Here is a 20,188-nt window from a genome sequence, read left to right as displayed (position 1 = left end):
AATGAATTAAAAATGCGTACAATCAATCTATTTGGGAATGAAAATAAAATAAATACCATAAAGCGAATTGGATTTGAAATAATGCAACTCAAAAAGAACCCACGATCCAATCCAACTCCTTTTTTTTTTTTTTTTACAATGGGAATAATAAAATAACAAAGCCTAATTCGTATAGACTCTTTTTTTTTACTCAGAAATTTATCATGGTCTAACAGTCGATCCAATTATATCTCTCAAGATCCGGAGATAATATCTCCAATCACTGCTCGAATATGGGACCAGAGACAAATAACACCTACCTTTCTCAACCAGTTATACCACTCGACCACCACGATTAATTCGTATAAACTTTATCATTTCTTAATCTCCAAAAGATATATATGGTAGTCGAACCATTTCATTCTATAGTATAATTTTACACATTGTCTTAGAAATTCATACTCTCAACATAAAAAAGAATTTGAAATGATATATTTTTTTATTGACTATAGTTAGACAAACATAAATATATACTTATTTTATATACACAAACATATATACCTATCTTATGTGTACTTGCATAGGTTTGGATAAAAGCGATCAATGCATGTAAATAAATGTTAAAGTTTTCTTTTAGCCTAAGCCAAAATCGCCGAACCTAAAACAGTTAGATGTTCATAAATTCAAAGCTAACAATTAATGTAATAAACAGTTTTTGTACCAAATGCATATTAATTTCCAGAAAATATGAGCCAAAGCAATCTAAAGTTTCACTCATAAGTTGCGTCATCGAATATATATGAAAACAAATTAATGGAAAAAGCACATTCGGATTAATGCTATTAATTGCGTTGATATGGTTAGCACAAATACTAACGGAATTACGTTTAAAATCCCTAATACAAAAATATTGTGCGAGAAATTATAACGCAAATAAATCGTACATTAGGGTTAGAAATTTCTAACGTAAAATTTTCATTAAACAGGTCTAAATCAAATTTGCATATCATCATTTCTAATGCAATATTTGCATCAAACTCTCTAATGAATCCCCACAACAGTTCATCATTTGCATGTGTTTAAATGTGATATTGAATTAAGTGGATAATTTCCCATTTTCTATTTAACGTATCTTCTGCTGTAGAGTTTATATCTTAAAAACAAAAAATGGTAAAATATTATTGCGAAAAGAGGTCTGAGAATGTTCCTGGAAATTTCAGAAGAACTGAGAGAAAAGAATCCTCCAATTGGATTCCTGACACCACAACACAGAGTCCAACCCAACTCCCACGCACACGCAATCCCCCCACTTCGTTTACCATATATATAAATCTACCCCTCATATTCATACATCATTCTCTTTCTACCACATATTGTTATATTATCAGATTCAACCCCGTTAGGTCAGAGAATGGAATCATTCCATTTATGTTTTTTTTTATTTACCGAATGTAAATTCCATTTTTTATTGGATTCTCATTCTCTTTTTACATCAAAGGCTGTGTAATTCTAAAATCCATTAAAATAATTACGCTTAGATCTATTAAAAATGCTACTCCATCCGAATCAATATGAACAAAAGTTGACAGCGTAACAGTCACAAGGGTATTTGAAACATATCAGAGAGACGTTTAAAAATATGGTCCTAATTGAAATTTAGATAGTACATGGATTCATGGTGTATTTTTTAAATATTAGGGGTTGTAATTGCAAATAGTGCGAAACATATCTCACACGTGAGAAAATCCCGTTGCGATTTCGACACGTGTCTGACAGATGACATCGCGGAGTCCACGTCATCACTTTCTGCCGCACCTCCTCGCAACGGCTCCACCGTTAAAAGAAAGCTCCGTCACATTTTCTCCATCTACCAAAAAATAAAGTTCGTCGCTTTCCTCTGTTTCTCTCTCTAGAAATTTACTCTCCTTAGTCTCCAAGAATACACATCACGTACATATATAATCTGTGTATATCTTCTTCTCGCGAAAACCTAAGCGCCTGATTCACATCCATGCTGACTTTGTGTTTCTCTCGGTGAGTTTCCTCAACTGAGGTCAACTCTAGGGTTTCGTTTAAATTGCTTTTTTGGCGTCGATTTTGGAGTATTTTGATAACTTGATGTTCGATCGACGCGTTTTATTGGTTTCCTGCTAAAATTTTCAATTCAATTGGTGTTCCGCTTTGCTCTGCTTTGGTTTGTGTCTGTTTCGTTGCTGATAAATGGTAGGAAAATGCGGAGAGAGATGATTTACTTCATGAATGTGTCTTATTTCGTGTACGGATCAGGATGAAAGTTGGAAATTTTGGAAGGGAGAAATTTAGTGTTGTTGATTTTGGTACACTTGTTTTTTTTTTCTGCTTATTTTCTCGTGAACCAAACTGGTGTTTGTGGATGTTTTATGCTTTTCTCTTGTTGATTTTGTTTTTGTTCCTTTGTTAATTACGGTGTTGGTTGCAGCTTTGGGCTAGTGAAGTTGACGTCTTTGAGGATTCTTTCGGATCTAATTTCAAGAAATTAGAAGGGTGTTTGATTGTGTAAGTTTGAGGATTGTTTGTCTCATGATAATTGTTAGGGGAATGCAGAGAAAGTTTTGCGAGAAGGAGAGTGCTTTCGGTTGGAAGGAATCCTTCTGCCAAGGGATCGTCAACATAGGGCCTAAGGCAAGAACGAGGGACAAACCTAGGGATAGTCTCCGTCCTCTCTAATTTTGAGACTAAGGTCTTGTTGACACGTTGACACGTTTAGACTCAAAATGACACGGATTTTGGTTCAGAGAGGTTCTGTAGGCAGTCCTTCCAATCCGAGCCGCTCTTCTTCCACGCCTGGCTCATCTTCATCCTCTCGGACAGAACCACAGACCAACAGTAATACCCCTCAGGTTTACACAGTCGGTAGAGATGAAGAAACTGCTGAAGTAAAACAAGAACAGGTTGTTGTAGCTGAACATGCTGAATGTTCTGATGTTAATGCAGAGCAAGTTCAGAATGTGTTGGTCGAAAGTGATGAACCTGTGGATAAAGAAGATGATGAAGGGTTTATTAAAGGGTTTGGGGGTTTAATGGTTTCGGAGAATGTTTGTGCGGAAAGTGAAGGTGTAGTTTGTGATTCACCACATAGTGGTGGTGATAGCCCTCATCCACCACCACCTCCTGTTCCGCCCCCAAAACCTTTTTCGGCTGTAAACCCTGATAATAGGAGACCGGTCTTGGGAAGTTCTAATGCTCTAAGGATTGGAACAACACGAAGAGGGACTGGATCACGCTCTATTGCTTCCACCAGGAGCTCCCCAACTGGGTCACGACCTTCTTCTCCAAGACCTCATGGTGAAAATGACGGCTACAACAGTGCTGATGAGCATAATCCATACTTTATGCCCTCTTATTATGATTTGGTAAGGTTTGTTTATAGAAATTAAAATGTATTTTATATCATAGTTTTCTATCTTGTTCATTTCTTTCTGTATATCATCTTGTAAGAATTGTATTTGTAAGACTGACTAGTTACTGAAATTAGGTCATCTCTTTTCGAAACGATGGCCATGATATTTGTGTATCTGGGTGTGTTTCTTCTAATTAAAAGAGTTTCTTCCTTCTCGCAGGAAAGAGAACGTCAGTTTGAACTTGATATTAGACGGGCCAAATGTTATGAAGTTAGGCGGATGATGGAAGATGGAAACTGTCTCTTCCGAGCTGTTGCAGATCAAGTTTATGGGGACTCTGAAGCATATGAATTGATTAGACAAATGTGCATGGATTACATGGTAATTTTGCTCTTTTCCCTGTCTTTGATTGTTCCTGTGATGTATATTCTTAATCAGCGTAAGAGAACGGCGCACTCATGCACTGAATGAATGAAGTGAACTTGCCTTGGAAACTTGTGATTGCAAGAAAGTTGTGGACTTGCCAAAGTGTGCCCATTAAAAATTTGGCTTTTCATGGACAGGCCCTTGTATTGTTAGTTTTAGGTCTTCCATCCATCGAGAAAGGAATAACAGTTTTAAACACATACACTTTTCTATCTGAGATTTGTTTTTTAATCTATGATGTGCACCCATCTTTTGCAAATGAGAGGAATTGGAAATATTATCAGATGTTAAGGGAGAATGCGTGATACATGAACTCGGTATTTCCTCCAAACTGTAGCCGTGCTCATCCATCAGGGTGTTGGCATGTATCCATAGATTTATATGCATGATGTAACAAAAGTAAATAATGTTTTAGGTCTTTTGCATTTCCCTGGGTACAATAATGTTGTTGATGGTGTACCATGACGTTTCTTGGTGTTTTAGGAACAAGAGAGAGATCACTTTTCCCAATTTATAACTGAAGGCTTTGCATCTTACTTGAAAAGGAAAAGAAGGGATAAGGTTCGATTGTTTTATCATTTGTTTGGAATGTTTAACATTTAGCTTTAACAATCTGTCTAAATTGGGGTTTTGCCTTGGTGACAGGTTTATGGCAACAATGTGGAGATCCAAGCATTAGCTGAAATGTACAACAGGCCTATCCACATCTATTCATATAGCACAGGTATTTTCTAGTTTGTTTGACATGGAAAGTCTTGTTCTTTCTCTTCGTGAGTGAAAAATTTACTTGGAACATATACATACATATGTTTTCAGAGCCTATCAACATATTCCACGGAAATTACAACACGGACCTGCCTCCCATAAGGTTGAGTTACCACCACGGGAATCATTACAATTCCTTGGTAGATCCACGTCGTCTTACAGTTGGTGCTGGACTTGGGTTCAGTAGCCTCACAGGGGTGAGTACATTTATACCCATTTGTGGTTGTTGGGGCATAGGAAGGTCTCAGTCCTGGTTTTTTGTTACTCAACAAGGAAGCTCGAGCCCCATTAAATTCTGCTTTGATTGTTTTGCACTGCTAAGTGTCTTTTCCTCCTGGTTGATCGCATACAAGTGGACAGTTGGGAAAAATCTACAAATATTCACACCAGTTTTCATGGTCTTTAATTCAGAGAAACGTGGACAAGGAGCAGGTGAAAGCTGCTATAAAGGCTCAACAGGACCTACAGATTGATAAGGCAAGTATCATATTCATATATATATATATATATATGTGTGTGTGTGTGTGTGTGTGTGTAATCAGATTTGTAATATGTTGAGATCTGTGGTTCCCCTTAACTGGTAATGGGTTTGTTTCCCTTTTATTTATTCACAGGTGCTTTTGGCGGAGGGGAAGTTTTACTCCGACCTCGAGCTCACTGAGAGGGAAATCGAAAGGTCTGTAATGGAGGCATCCCGGGCTGAGTATCTCATGGAGAGGTTCAAGCCACAGCTCGGACACAAGGATTCGTCCACCTCTACTATGGCCGAGACGTCCTCATCAGGGGCTAGTGAGTGTTTTCCTAATTCCTACACAACACAACATATTCCCTCAAGGGCCATGGGGAAAATGGCGAAAAAAATTCAATACCTTGAGATATAACGAATGGCATATGGGGGCAATGAATGTTAACAGGGCCACCGACAGAGAAAGAGACGGGACAACGGGAAACAAGAGAGGGAACGACGTCGGGAAGCATGAAGACGTTAGTGTCGATGGGATTCAGCTACGTGCAAGCGGTGGAAGCTTACAGCATATTTGGGGACGACGTGGACTCGATGGTATGTTATCTCTTGGAAACGAGCAGCAGCGGCGGTAGTACCAGTGGCAGTAGCCGTCGCAAAGGCAAAGCCGCTGAATGATAAAGAAGTATTCAGTTATGTGGAAATAAGAACACAACCCACTTGGTGTTGCTCAGCATAAAGCAGAGATTACGTATTATCTTTTTGTGGACTTTGGTTTCCCTTATAAATAAATAAATAAATAATAAACTCTCCATTTACCTAATCGGAAAGAAATGATGTTTTGTAGCTCATGAATTGATGGGCTGGTTATTTCATTTATTTCTATTTAAAAATTAAAATTGATTTGAATTTTTTTTTTTTTGAATTATTGTTATATTTGATTCGGATAAAATTTGGACTCGATTTTAGATGTCATATATATATATATATATATTTATATCGAATTCACTTAGAGAAATACTACAATTAAATAACTTATAACCAGAATAACCTATGAAATTTAGGGTATTTACCACATTTATATAATGTAATAGGGTAGTTCATTAAATCGAATCTAATTCCTAAATCATTTTGCATGTAGAGATGTTAAATGAAAAGACGAGGAAAAATCTGTAAAATGTTAGTAGTTGGTATTGTTGTGAATATGCAGAATTATAATTTTGGGTAGACTGCTAACCTCAGTAGTAATCATAAGAAGTTATAAAAGTATTTGTAATCGGATTTAATGGTTCATCAGTGTAAAAGTTTATGGAAAGATGGTGCTATTTAAATTCTTAGTGACCAAATTCATATTACCACTTTACCATTCTTACCACTACTATGATTTTTCACACCGCTTATGAGAAACTACAGATTTCTCTGCGCTTTCAGATTCAATTTTTTTTACTGTTACTGTCGTGCAAATTTCGCATTAAAATATTAAATTAACATTTTCAAAAAGGTATATGTCCATATATACACCTATATATGTGTAGATGAAAAAATATTTAAACATATTATATAACATATATATATATATATGTGTGCAGAAATTTCTTAGTACTTGATGCTAAACGGAAAACCTTCTTCCTAATCAAACTCGAGTGTTGGTTCCGTCCCGAAGTTTGCGTCCTCTCTCTCTCTCTCTCTCTCTATCTATCTCTCTCTCTCGTTCCGAATTCTAGGGTTATTCGATTTGGGAATCAAGTCTCGGATCCGATTCCTGATATCGAGCTCCGAGACGATGTCGCAGAACGGGAAACTGATGCCAAATCTCGACCAAAACAGCACTAGGCTTCTCAATCTCACCGTTCTTCAGCGAATCGATCCCTACATCGAGGAAATTCTCATCACCGCAGCTCATGTTACCTTCTACGAATTCAACATCGAGCTCAGCCAATGGGTATGCATTGATCATCGCTTTGAAGCTCTTACCTACTGATTTTTGTTATATTAGGCGTATGCCCGTTTGTGGGTTTGCTTTGTTTTCGACTGATTTGGGTTCCGGCATCTGTTTTCTTTGAATCAGAGCCGTAAGGATGTAGAAGGATCTCTGTTCGTCGTGAAAAGGTATTGTCTTTTTTGTTGTTTAACGCTTTCTTCCCCTTTTGTGATGTTCCTATTAACTTTATGGACCCTTTTGCTTTGTTTTGTTTCAGGAGTACACAACCTCGGTTTCAGTTTATTGTGATGAACCGTCGAAATACGGGTTAGTTTGTCTTTCCAGTTCCTGGTTTGGTTTCTTGGTCGTATATCAATCTGGACTGTGTCTATTCTTTGTATGTGCTTAAGCTAAATGTCTGTCTTTCCATAAACTATAATGGAAAATGGGGTTCTTTGCTTGATCCATATGGAGAATGATCTGATAATTTATTGTCGCTGGCCGTTGCTCATTCGTCCTAGTTAGTTTTTATCATTCTTCTCGCCATTTGGACAAAGTTCTCTGTTGGTAGGTTTGTATTTTATGTTCTCGTGCCGAGCCTCTCTCCTTGTGGATGGCTAAAGCAATGTTTAATAGCTTTTAGAAAGAAATTTCTTATGTCTTCTTCCTTTCTATCTTCCTTCGGAGGCTGAACGTTATGTCACAGAAAAAGTGGATGTGGGGGTTTTGTTTGCTGGGGCCGGTAGGGTGCAGCAAGTAGAAGGTGTAGTAGATTGTTAATCCCTGGATTTGTTTGGATGAATAAAGTTTGTAAATTAGGATCGAAGGTTGAATTGCTTAGTATGGTTCTCTGACATCGTCTGCCCTCTGAAACTAGAAATCGTTGCAAGTTCCTTTATTAGGACACCTTGTGTCGGTTGAAGTTCCTGTTTGTTATTAAGGTTGTTATTATAATACGTTCTGTTAATAGCACAACATTCTGTGAATTTGTTTCCGCAGACAATTTGGTGGAGAATCTCCTGGGAGATTTCGAATATGAAGTCCAGGGTCCATATTTACTTTACAGAAATGCAGCTCAAGAAGTTAATGGTATTTGGTTCTACAACAAACGTGAGTGCGAGGAGGTGGCTAATCTATTTGACAGGTAAAATATCTTTACTACAATGGCACATTCCATAGAGGCTAGTTTTCGTGGTTGGACATTCTTGAAATTAGTGCTAGGCGGCCATTAATAACCTGTAGGAGTGTGTTTTCTGGTATATTTCTTTCATGGTTGGTCGGACTGGAAGATTTACGTTTTATACGAGTCTGTTCTCTTGGTACCTGTCTGTCTTATGGTTTCATGGCATGGCAGGATAATAAATGCATATTCCAAGGCAAATCAGAAGCCAAAGGCATCATCTTCAAAGAGGTAAGATCTTCATGTGGGTTTTTTATTATTTGTTTTTCACCATTAGTTCTTCATGGATGCCTCTCTGAGGCTTAGGCATGACAACTGAAAATTATCCTCACTTGGCATCAAAATATGAGAAATGGTATTGCTGTGCCTGTGATTATATCGTGTATATATGACTGCAGGGAGTATGAAGAGCTGGAAGCTGTTCCTACAATAGCACTGATGGATGGTCCGCTGGAACCATCTTCGACAACTGCCTCCACCACTGCCGATATTCCTGATGATCCCGCTTTCGTTAACTACTTTAGTGTAAGTTTTTGAAACTTTAGTCACGCAAAACATTTTTAATACAAGCAATTGCAGCCGGGCTTCATATAATTTCAGGATTCTAGGATGACTTGTGAATAATGGGTCAGGTAGCCGATAATGTGGTGTCCCTTCATGTACTGACTTCATCGATCTCGTGTTTTCTTTTTTTGCCAAACTTCCAGTCAGCAATGGCTCTTGGGAACACCACTTCAACTACCCCGGCATCCGGACAACCATTTCAGCCTCCACCCGCAATTCCTCGCCCCCCAAACAATGCTCCTCCAACCTCTGCAGCTCCATATATGAAGCCACCGCCAATACTGTCATCATCATCCACTCCTCTAATGCCACTTCCCAAAAACACTGATCCAGGCAACAACACGAACATGCCGACTAATCTGGTGAAGCCATCGACTTTCTTTGCCCCTCCACCGTCTTCTTCCTCCAGAACGATGCCCCCACCTGTTATTACCCCTTCTTCCTCTGTTCCCAAGGCAAATCACCAGCGGCCATATGGTGCACCGTTGCTTCAGCCATTCCCACCGCCGAATCCGCCGCCATCTCTCGCCCCCAACTATGGCCCAGTGGTCACAAGAGAGAAAGTCAGAGAAGCCCTTTTGGTGCTTGTTCAGGTCGTTTTTTTTCTTTCCAAACCCATTTTATATATATATATATATAAAGCACCCTTTGTGTTATGAATCTGCATGTGATTTGTTTAGGGGTATGTACTGATTTGATTACTTGTGATGGAACAGGACAATCAGTTCATAGACATGGTGTACAGAGCTCTGCAAAATGCTCACCATCATCATCCATAAAAGACACGAAGACACGAGCCATTGTTGTGCTTCTGCTGCAGTTTGAGTTTTTGTTTTGTTTTGTTTTTTGTGGTTTGATTTAGAGTGTTAGGTTCGGATTCTATCACTAAATGTTGTACGAACCAAACTGTATAGAATAATTGGAAAACAAATTTCTTTTGCGTTTTGGTTGTGTTATGCAAAGACCGAACAAAAATAATCCTTTAAAGTTTAAACAATAGAATTACGGATTTTAGAAAAGATTTTAAATATTTTTATGAGTTATTTCCAAATATGAATGAAAGTCAAACCGAATTCTGTATTGTTTGTTAGTTTTTTTTAAAAAAATTTATTTTTGGTTTACAATATAATTATGCAAAGTTGGCTTTGAGGTATTTTTTTTTTTCTGGGTAAAGGTTCACATAAAAAAAAATACGGGTACATTGTTTTAGGTTCATATGTAAAACCTAAAACCAAACGCTCCCTCTCTGGCAACGTGTGGCCTCTCTGCTCCTGACTCGGAGTAATGCTGAAGCACTTCGCCTCTCGCTCGAACCCTAATTTCATCTTCTCCAGGAGCTTCTCCTCTACGCTTTTCGTCAAAGGTTCTCTCTCTCTCTCTCTCGTTCTTCGTTGTGCACTTCTGCGTCTGCATACTTGATTGATTATACGGTGCTTAGGACAGGGTGATCCGTTGAATTGAGGTTTCCATGGAAAAGGTTTGAGGGCTTTGTATGTCGTGTAGCCGTTGATTGGAATGAATCGTATAGACCCATGGAGCCATGTCGAATCATGATTCTCTCTTGCCTTCTGGGTTTTTTTTTTTTTCTAAAGCTTGAAATCGAGCTCAGGGCGCTCTCCTAATTCTTAAGTATTGCAAAATGTCGCAGTATCAGTTTCGGCCTCGGTGGATCCAGTTGTTAACTTTGGTTACACGTCTGTTCGGCTATGCGTTACGAAATGTTCTGTCCGAATAATTCTTATCAGCTTCTTGATGGAGGTTTCTACAGTGCCATGAATTATAGAAAGTTGTGGAAGTAGAATTTTGTTTGCTGTCTTGTTTGACCTCTGACTCGATTTCTGTAAAGTGTAAACCAAATCAACGTAGCATCTGATGTATCGATCTGGTTATGATTTCTGCTTGAAATTTTTTCATGAGTTCGGCGTGGTATGATTCCCAATTTTTGGTGAAGGCATATCTTTCTCAAGCACAGAAGAAACATTAGCAGAAGCGTTTTCACAATGCGGTCAGGTCATTGGAGGTCTGTGTCTAATCTATCCAGCTTTTTTTCGATCTGCCCTTCTCGTACCTGTCTGTTATTTTCGCCTTTTTTGTTTCGTTCAGTGAACGTGACGATGGACAAAGTCAAACGCAGACCAAAAGGGTATGCGTATGTTACCTTCTCTTCCGAGGGCGAAGCCCAGAAAGCTTTGTTGGAAATGAACGGACAGGTACTATCCAGTTATCTCCTCTCAGTTCTGTTACACTTAATCCCTGTTCGATTACATTTCTGTCCTAAGTCATAAGAACGACATTTGTGCATATCATTTCACATGAATTCACACCGTCTTCTTTCTCGACAATCTTTTTGTTTTTTTGGTAGATCTAATGGCAACTCTCCTGTTGGGTAGGGAATTAGGAAGTAAGGACGCATTTTATGAGTCCTTGCATTTGTATCTGAGATACGAGATATCGGTAATAAATCATCTCCGCAGGCCGAACCAACCAGTCAAAAACGATGTCTCTTACCTATTCTCCACAAACCCGTATCGATGTCTCGGGTTGTCTCTAACGTTTTTTTTCTTGGTTTTATCGCAGTTGGTGGACGGGCGGGTTGTGATCCTTGACGCTGTAGAACCCGTAAAAGGCGACAGGGCCAGCAGTAGTAGGAGCTGATATATGTATCTTTTGTGTTTTTTGGTCTTGCTCTATTGTAGTTTTGGAACCAATACCGTTTCTGATTTGGCTCGGTCTCGGAATTTCTCTGTATCTGTGTAGTATGATGGCCATGGAAAAATTCTTCACGACATGAGGAAAACAAAATGTAAATGAAATCTCAATCTGGGTTTGATCTTGTGATCTCGTTGAAGGATACAGTTAGATGGGAACAAGGATTAATGCACATGGAAGAACTTGTATTTTCGGATATCCGATATAAATTGCGGATTAGATACTCGAAAATCGGGTATTCATCTATCGACGGGATAAGTATGGATATGGTATCGGGTTTTGACTCGAATGTCGGTCGGCAGTTATCCGCCGTACTCGCAAGTACTCGTGTTGCCGAGGATTAGTCGTTTCGAGAGTTAGCCACTGCGCCTCGTCTCGTCTCGTCTCGTCTCGTCTCTACTACATTTTAAGTACGAGCGGATATTTGGTGGGTTTGTTCGAATAATAAATTCATATAGAATTTATCTCTCTCGCATTTTAGTTAATTTCAAGGAAAAAATGGAAGGCAGATGTTAGAAGAATTGTCTAAGCTTTAATATGTATTCAAAGTATGCTTTTTTTGTTATTACGTGTAGTTTTTAGGTTTTTTAATTGCATTTTCACATTTTAAGTCTTTTTCGTTTAAAAACCATGCATCATTTTAAGAGAAATGCCTTTTAAGAATTATGTTTATCATGTTAGTGTAATAACCTTATGTTCAAATCTTTTCTAACTTTTTTGTATTTTATAATAATACCACATTTCAAAAATATTTATGGATTTGAGAATATTTTATACAAATACAAATCCGATAGCATAATTTGTTTAGGGGCATCAACAATCTATCATCCAACAACAATAAACAATGGAGGATTTAAACTCTACAAAAATACTAATGGAATAATTCCGCCTTATTTCTTAAAGAACTTCATATATTTTTAAAAAAAATGTAAAAAAATGACTTAATATTTATATGCAGATATAATTCTTAGATTTGTTACAAGATCAAGTACTTTGGCGAACTTTTTAAGAATATACTCATAATTAATAAATACACAAATAATTTTTTGGGAAAATGAAACGCGTCCATATATGCCAATTTGATGTTAATTTTTTCCAGAAATAATAACTAATTGACAAGAAATTTAAAGCTCCCAACCTTCAAATAGCTGACATGAAAGCAACAGCCCACTGATTACGCCAAACTGAAAACTGCTTTTTTCAACGTAACTAAACTTACTTTTATATAAAAAAAAAAAAGCAATTTAAGTACTTTGGCGAATTTATTTATTGTTATCGAATTTTTATTTTTAAATGTCATTTGTGTATTTAATTTAGAATTTAGTTATATATGATTAGGTTGTATTCAATTTTTTAAATTTCGAAAGTGAAATTGCCATCCAAATTGATCTCTCGACTTCATGTTAAAAACGTTTTGTGGTAAACATTTCTTTGCGTTTCTACGAGTTTCTCGTATTCATTAAGAATTCCATTGACTATTTCAGTAAATTCCTAAAATATCCCTACAAATAATAATAATTTATGGTACAACATGCCGAAAAAGTTCTGTGAAGCAGCCAATAGAATCCTTGATTCGCCGAATAATGGATAATGTTTGGCAAACCCGGCAAATTACTATGGATTGATGGTCGGTTATCGATCGGTTATCCATATCGATAAAAATAAAATAAAGATAAGGATAAATTAAATTCAATCCCTTTTATTTTTTTTAATAAAGAATGATACAATATATTTTTTTTCGTGGGTACATAAAACATGCTTTGAGATGAGGGTGTGTACGTACACGTGTGAGTGCAGTGGATCGTGATGTTATATTTAAAGTGTATAGATTCGATGTCCGAAGGGTCACGAGACATGAAGACATGTTTTTCACTTTGGACCATATGCAGATAGTTTACAAATATATATTTTTTTTATTAAATGGCCGGTTACGAATAATATATAGTTTAGTGGACCCTTTGAATATACTGAACCGACGCGGAATGATCATAAAAATAACGTGAAAAATATGATTGCTTTTGTACTCTTCTCATTACATAAAATGATAAATCCGATGAGGTCCATGAAGATAATATTAATATTATAATAACAACTATCAAAACTATTTTACAATATTAGTTTGTTTGAAATTTCCAAACGAGATCTAACATAGAATTTTCTTCGGAAAACATCATATATACATGAAAATTCGAACCAAAACATTTAAATAAGATCAATTCATATTTTATCATTCGAATATATTATATATTGACAATATAAATTATAACTACCCAACAAAGGATAAGTCCGAATTAACGTATAAATTGCTGGTATTTATTGGAAATGTTTTAACGATGATTAGAGAACATAACCCGTAATAGTAAATACCGAAAGACAATCCGAACAAAAAAAAAGAAAGAATACAATTACTAAACACACAGACTTGACTATATATATACACGCGTGCGTGGATATATGTAACTAAATACAGCATGTCGGATTACGCAACTTGAATTGTAAAAGTCAAAAAGAGCCACCGTTGACTGAGCCATTTCCTATATATATATATATGTGCTTGTAACCCCCAGACATTTCATTATATACTATTATTCATCTCTTTTCTGTATAATCCTCAAGATGGCATCTAGGACCGTCGATCTGAGCAGCACCAGTTCAATCTCAGCCGTCCATCCGGAGGTGTTCCGGACCCACATCCTGTCCCGACTCGATGGCCCGACTCTCGCCTCCGCAGCCGCCACGTCATCGTACTTCCACACACTCTGTTCCGACCAGACCCTCTGGCGCCAAATCTCCACGGCCACATGGCCGTCAATCAACGATCCACGTGTCCTCCGCCTCATCACCTCCTTCCCTTCCGGCTTCATCTCCTTCTTCTCCGACTCATACCCCTTACCCGACCCGAATCCGCCGTCAATACCCGGCCCAACTCCGCCGGAGAAATTCATCTCCGCCGTCGATTTGTACTATAGAGGACATCTCATATACTCCAAGGTCCAAGAGACGGCGATCGAAACAGGGTCCGGTTCCGAATCCGAACTCGCATCGGGTAGGTTCATGGATTCGCCGTTCCGAGTCGATTTGCTCGACCCGAAAGAGACGGTCCCGACCAAGCTCCGGTACCCAGGAGGCAATTACGAATCGTGGGTCCGGGACATGGAAGAGAACACGACTCTGAACTGGGTCATAATCGACCCGACCCGGAAACGGTCGGCGAACGTGTCGAGCCGGAGAGCAGTGTCGGCCCAGCGGAACTGGGTGACGGGGAACCTGGAGTTACGTTTCGCAGCGGCGGCGGCGGAGACGGCGGGGGTGACGGAGGTGGTGGCTGTGGGTGCGGGGGATTCGTGGAAGGAGGTGGACGAAGAAGTGGGGGGCGAAGTGCACGTGAGGGACGTGAGGCTTCAGGTGGAGGACATGGAAGGGAAGTGTATGAATGGGAAGGACAGTTTGGTAATTCTGCAGGGGCTGTTGCAGGGGAAGAGGCTTGGGATTGGGGAGGAAGAAGAAGACGACGAGGGAGGGAGAGTGATGAAGACAAGGTACGAGGAATACGTGGAGGCCAAGAAACGGTGGAGAGAGAGAAAGGAGAGGAGAGAGAGAGCAAAGGATTATGGATTTATGGTTTTTGGGTGCGCTCTGTTTTTGCTTTTGTGGAGTTTGATTTTGTTTAGGTGAGAGAGAGAGAGGGAGATGCATACACATATACAGATACTGATAATACAGTTGTGCGTATAGATCCTTAGACGAAAATCTGGTAACAGTTTTCAAAACACATGCAAATTCATGCAAGGGGGAACGTAAATGCATAAAATATTCTGATCGATTGGTGATATTATATAGATGGATCATTTCATTTGTCAAGATATTTGAATCAAAAATAAAGTTTTGGTGAGCCAATTGCATCACATTATAAGTGAGTGACAACACCTTTCCAACGGCAAAGTAAATGTCATGGCCCTAATGACGATAACCCCCTCTCTCTCTCAACATTATTTTTGTTGAAAATGTTCACAATAACCAAATTTTCTACCAAATGAGATTTATATATATATATATATATCATGTCCCCCATGTGTTTTAAAAATATAATATGATGCCATTAATTTTACGGTAAATTTTTCTAAGCCAATAAAATTTTTCTTTTACGCCCGATTAATTTTTCTAAGCGTATTAGTTTTATATATCTATCTAACGAAATTCGATCCCTCGTCTCATCTCAAACCATTGTGGTATTAGTAGGGGTCAATAAATCGAACTGAACCGAATAATATATACTGTTTTTTAAATCGAATTCGGTTTAAAAACCAATGCGATGACATTTTCAAAATAAAAATAAATAAATTTATTTTCGATATGAAAGTAATAACAAAAATTGAACTCGACAAATCTAAGAAACGATGATTTTTAGCACCAACCAAAATTAACGATTCCGAATAGAATTCAAATCAAATAAAAATCGACATTAAACCTTTTAAATAATTTTTCTAATAAAACCGAATCTAAAAACGATCGAATTAAATTAAGTAAATCCTACAAAATCCCACATCTCAATCTAGACATGATCATTGAAGTAAAAAAAAATGCCAAAATAAGTAAGTTTAAGGATTCAATATCAAAACCATGCATGTCTTGATGAACATAAAAACACAATCCCATAATTGAATTGAATGATTCTTTTTTGGATATATATATGGTCCATAAACTTTCATAAACTGATTATATCGGACTCGTGGTGTATCAATTCAGATTCTCATAAACGTAACCTCTCACGATCTTTATTAACCAAAACAAAAAGAGACTTAAGTCAATATATTTTCATGTAACCAAAACCAAACAATTTCAAATTTTTTTTAAGTTCACCCAATTTCAAATTGTATGTAATATTGTTTCTTTCTTCTTAATGGGTTTTGGGAAAAAGCTCTTCTTTAACGGTATTCGTTATTTAACTATATCCACGGAAAAGGGACAAAAATTACCCACGAAACTTTAAAAAAAATTATCATCAGTAAAATTAAAGCTGTTAAATTTAAACTTACAGAGTATCATCAAGATAACCCTCGAATGGTAGATTATATGGTTCCAAATCTAGTGAACGGAGCATTTCGATACGTCGACCAGGCTCTCCCGGTTCAAATAAGAGCCGTTCGGACTGAATTTCATCGGACACTTGACATGGTACGTGACGACGGGAGTGTCCAGCATATCTTCAACATGCCACTGGACCGGAACGGTGGCACTGACCACACCCTTCGCTCCTTGACCCACACCGGCCACGTCGAACCCGAGAACCACCGTCCACGTGCCGGTGGACTTAGGCTCATGATACATCCCGTACGCGTGCGCTGTCTCCGTTTCCTTGCCGTTTACCGACATGGAAATCTTCAGGTCCCCGTACCACATGGCACTTCGGCTAGGGTTATGAGATGTGAGAGACACCTGTATAAACACAATGCGTCACGTCGATCAAAATATATATACCAATCCGAGACCCTAAAACTGAACTGCGAATTCATGTCGTTATGGGTTCGGGGGTTTCTTCTTGTTGTCAAACTCTTTCTCTTTATATGTATGTATGTATGTATATACCATGACGCTTGGACCGCCGGTGGGTGAAGGGACGTCGGAGGGATAGGGAGAGACATCTTGGAGCATGAAAGTAGGTTTAGTCAGATACAAAACCCGAAAACTGATGCCGCCTGCAGCGAGGAGTGCCACAAGAAAGCCGAGGCATGCGGATACTATGATCAAGCATTTTCTGCTCTTTTTTTCTTCGACGACTTCATTAGATGTCTTCAACTTGGGGGAAGAGCTTGCGGAAGAGTATGAGCTCATCCCTTTCTTCATTTCGACGCAGAAAAAAAAAACAATTTCTGTAATAACAAAAAAGAAAGGGAGACAGAACAATGGAATATTTATGTGTTTTTTTGGGTTATAGCAAATTGTTTGGTGGCTTTGATGAGAATTTATAGGCTAATTCTTTTGGGCTTTGGAAATATCATGAAAACGTGAGAGGTTTCCATAATTACCACCGCACGACCAATTGCAGAAAACAAAAAACGTAATGTTTCCATTTGTTTTTTTTTCTTTTAATGAGGAGCGTGCGTGAGGGGTTTAGATTTTATGAGAATCTGAATGGTCCCACCACGAGTTTGATATAATCAATTTATGGAGGTTTATAACATACCCGACCATATAAAAGAAACACTATTCATTCAATTCAATTTATGGTTTTCTGATTAAGAGCTTCCAGTTTGTGAGAAATAAGAATTACATTGGTGTAAATTTGATCGACCGGTTAGAGATGTAACCCAAAACCATTTGGTGTTAAAATCAACTGGTCTCAGAGAAGAAGCATCGTTGCAAATGCTTTTCGAACTAGAAATATAAGAGTGAGGAACAATTACCGAATAAAAACCGGACTGCAGTGAACTGAAATTAAACCCGGTATGACGATTAACCGGATCTTGGAAGGACCCGTAGACCACATAGCAAAGGTACATACACCACCAAGCAAGCAGTGAAAAAAAAAGGACCGTACGGGCAGAACAGAACACATGGAGTTCAGAAAGATCAAACAGAGCAAACATATAGATACTGAGGACTTTAATTAATCCTCCATGGCTGATCATTCTAACATCAAAAATTTGGTGTAAAACGGACTCATCTGGGAATATTTGAGCTCAGTCCAATTTAATTCGTTTTCTAGCGAGTCAAAAATAGACCAATCTAATCCAAATCGCCTTAAATCACGAGCTAAACGAAAAGATCCGCGAACCAAATATATAATTTAAAAAATATTTAACAATATTTTAAATATAATACATTTTTAAAAAAATTTTAAACAAAACAAACTAAATATCTAATGAAAAAAATATAATTTTTCTATAAAAATATTAAAAATTTGAAAAAAAAAAAAATTCTAGCCCGCCAGCCAAGCCCATGGGTTCGCCGAGCTGACTCGCTACTAGTCCAGCTCATGATGAGCTAACTCGTTTGACCCGCGAGCCGGGCTCGTTTTACACCTCTAATCAAAAGCTTATGATTTCGCCCTAGGGAACGACAAAGAACTAAATAAAATCCTGCAACATACGGTGACAAGAACACATACACACACATACGTATATACATGCATACGTACGTATACATTGAGGTAGTCACATAAATGATTGAGAAAACAAGAATAACAAGCATTGGGAATTCCCTCCTCTTTGACCCTATGAACAGACAAATTTAGTGAACGAGATTCACAAGCTCTTCAAGGGAATCAAATCAACACAGAAATCTATTATCCCAATCCCAAAGGTTTGTGAAGCAGCATCCTTCTGCAGCATCTACACAGATCAATATAAAAGGCCTGGATGGATATTGCCTGGCACAACTCACAGTTCAACTTGAAACTGTTCACCTAACAAAAAGATATCATTTCAATAGCAATGAAACAGAGAGCATATAGGTAGACATTAGTTGAATGAGCGAGCAGGGAAGAGAGTGCCAGAATAACAATGCCAAATGATGAATCGGCATTCAAAAACAGAAATCAAGCCTTAGATGTGTCTAATATCGAACAGGTTCGACTCAAATGCATCGCCAAGAGTAAGCGGGAGATAGACAAGCATCTAAACTCTAGTTATCTAAACAACACAGCCTAACAAATGTTAAGACACGACGAAAAGCAGCCAATGTCTTCCCCAAGAAACATGAAAACAAAGTAAACAATATCAAGTATTACACCGAAAATCTTGGGAGATTACCTTGAAGTGCTGTTCCTCATGAGAAACAGAAGTCTAAAGCGGTTGCAAACTCTCTCTGCTACAACATTATCTTCTGAAGAACACATTCCCTATCAGAATTGCATATCTATCCTAATGATTAGGCAACGAGTCTCTATTCTCTTTCTGGGTTTTAAGGTCAGGAGACTAAAAACCATCGGGAATGCAAATCTATTACTCAAGGTTCGGAAATATCCTTCTACAGCATCTGCAATGGAACCCACAAACAGCACATCCCACATGCACATTATAGAACATTCAACAAGAATATTACCTTCGATACATGACCTTCGGATTGATATTATTCCGCGGTATTGTCTGCTCTTGTAGTTCTCCCCGGTATCGAAGAGTTTTCAAGTCAGGACGGAAACTACTAAATTCACTAGCCCAATTCTTCTGGACAGAAGTGGGAGCAATAACCAGATATTTTTCCATGGATTTTATAGCACATAGAAGACATAAGAAGGACAATGTTCAACTTACCCGCAGCCAAATGTGCCAAGAATAAACATTTCATCGCCAAAAAAACTAACGCCACAAAACAAAGACAAAATAAGACAAGGGGTGAGAAAAATGGGAGAAAACTTCAGGAAATAAAAAAGATAAATATCAACACGAATTGAAGAAACTCTGTAAAACCAAAAGGATTTATAAGATAGAACAAGAGAGAAGACGGAAAGACCCAAGATTGGGTGGCTCAACCGGTTTTCACTTGGGGAGGAGCATTCACATGGACTTCCCCTTGTAGAAGATCCAAAGAACCAGTGAACTTCCTGATTATAAAAAAAAACGGAAAGAAGGAAGAGGAAAACGATTTCGCCCACTTGGGAACGTCAAAGAACTGAACAAAAGCCCACAACATTAAGAAGACAACAATAACAAGCAATCAGGACCATGAACAACCCTTAAACAACTAGATAAGAGGAATGTATGGATTTCAAAAAGTAACAATATGTTTAACATGATCTATACCTGCGTATTAGTCATGATAGAAACTAGTGATTTCATTAGCCTACTTGATGCGGGAAAGAG

At 38.1% G+C, this 20,188-nt stretch overlaps 5 protein-coding genes across 18 annotated transcripts in view; 4 read left to right on the top strand and 1 right to left on the bottom strand.

Annotated features, from left to right (window-relative positions):
* Window positions 1–1,856: 1,856 nt before the first annotated feature.
* LOC104800519 (OTU domain-containing protein 5) lies at window positions 1,857–5,868 on the top strand. 2 transcript variants are annotated; one of them, XM_010523338.1, is made up of 9 exons: window positions 1,857–2,013; window positions 2,553–3,371; window positions 3,579–3,740; window positions 4,269–4,346; window positions 4,431–4,509; window positions 4,602–4,747; window positions 4,962–5,027; window positions 5,165–5,339; window positions 5,465–5,868. In XM_010523338.1, the coding sequence occupies exons 2-9, from the start codon at window positions 2,733–2,735 to the stop codon at window positions 5,689–5,691; spliced, it is 1,572 nt and encodes a 523-aa protein (XP_010521640.1). In that variant the 5' UTR covers window positions 1,857–2,013; window positions 2,553–2,732; the 3' UTR covers window positions 5,692–5,868. The 2 variants fall into 2 exon arrangements, with proteins under 2 accessions (XP_010521640.1, XP_010521639.1); XM_010523337.2 differs by having other exon boundaries at window positions 2,438–3,371; window positions 5,465–5,859.
* A 744-nt stretch (window positions 5,869–6,612) lies between these two features.
* LOC104800517 (mRNA-decapping enzyme-like protein) lies at window positions 6,613–9,624 on the top strand. The gene is made up of 8 exons (XM_010523336.2): window positions 6,613–6,955; window positions 7,082–7,122; window positions 7,212–7,261; window positions 7,934–8,078; window positions 8,289–8,345; window positions 8,513–8,639; window positions 8,822–9,271; window positions 9,395–9,624. Exons 1-8 carry the CDS (start codon window positions 6,797–6,799, stop codon window positions 9,455–9,457), a joined length of 1,092 nt encoding a protein of 363 aa, XP_010521638.1. The 5' UTR covers window positions 6,613–6,796; the 3' UTR covers window positions 9,458–9,624.
* Window positions 9,625–9,860: 236 nt separating this feature from the next.
* On the top strand, window positions 9,861–11,520 carry LOC104800516 (cold-inducible RNA-binding protein). 3 transcript variants are annotated; one of them, XM_010523335.1, is made up of 5 exons: window positions 9,861–10,041; window positions 10,630–10,698; window positions 10,782–10,888; window positions 11,069–11,132; window positions 11,256–11,520. In XM_010523335.1, exons 1-4 carry the CDS (start codon window positions 9,963–9,965, stop codon window positions 11,081–11,083), a joined length of 270 nt encoding a protein of 89 aa, XP_010521637.1. In that variant the 5' UTR covers window positions 9,861–9,962; the 3' UTR covers window positions 11,084–11,132; window positions 11,256–11,520. The 3 variants fall into 3 exon arrangements, 2 of the variants coding, with proteins under 2 accessions (XP_010521637.1, XP_010521636.1); XR_769759.1 differs by having other exon boundaries at window positions 9,862–10,041; window positions 11,041–11,132; XM_010523334.2 differs by lacking the exon at window positions 11,069–11,132 and having other exon boundaries at window positions 9,873–10,041.
* A 2,188-nt stretch (window positions 11,521–13,708) lies between these two features.
* LOC104800515 (F-box protein At2g27310-like) lies at window positions 13,709–15,248 on the top strand. The gene has a single exon (XM_010523333.2). The coding sequence runs from the start codon at window positions 14,004–14,006 to the stop codon at window positions 15,060–15,062; it is 1,059 nt and encodes a 352-aa protein (XP_010521635.1). The 5' UTR covers window positions 13,709–14,003; the 3' UTR covers window positions 15,063–15,248.
* Window positions 15,249–16,349: 1,101 nt separating this feature from the next.
* LOC104800514 overlaps window positions 16,350–20,188 on the bottom strand; it is a 5,094-nt gene continuing 1,255 nt past the window's right edge. Inside the window, exons 3-5 of one of the 11 annotated variants that reach the window (XM_010523330.2) lie at window positions 19,431–19,929; window positions 16,974–17,225; window positions 16,350–16,823 (exon numbers count right to left, since the gene is read on the bottom strand). In XM_010523330.2, the coding sequence (XP_010521632.1) occupies window positions 16,473–16,823; window positions 16,974–17,219 (597 nt within the window). In that variant the 5' untranslated portion in view covers window positions 17,220–17,225; window positions 19,431–19,929 and the 3' untranslated portion in view covers window positions 16,350–16,472. Of the gene's footprint in view, window positions 16,824–16,973; window positions 17,226–18,492; window positions 19,930–20,188 lie in introns of those variants that run through there. The other 10 variants (XM_010523331.2, XR_769755.2, XR_769756.2 and 7 more) reach the window with 10 other exon arrangements.

Source organism: Tarenaya hassleriana, unplaced genomic scaffold (genome assembly GCF_000463585.1).
Source record: "Tarenaya hassleriana unplaced genomic scaffold, ASM46358v1 Cleome7, whole genome shotgun sequence".
NCBI classification, from domain to species: Eukaryota; Viridiplantae; Streptophyta; class Magnoliopsida; order Brassicales; family Cleomaceae; genus Tarenaya; species Tarenaya hassleriana.
This window is presented reverse-complemented; position numbering and strand designations above follow the sequence as displayed.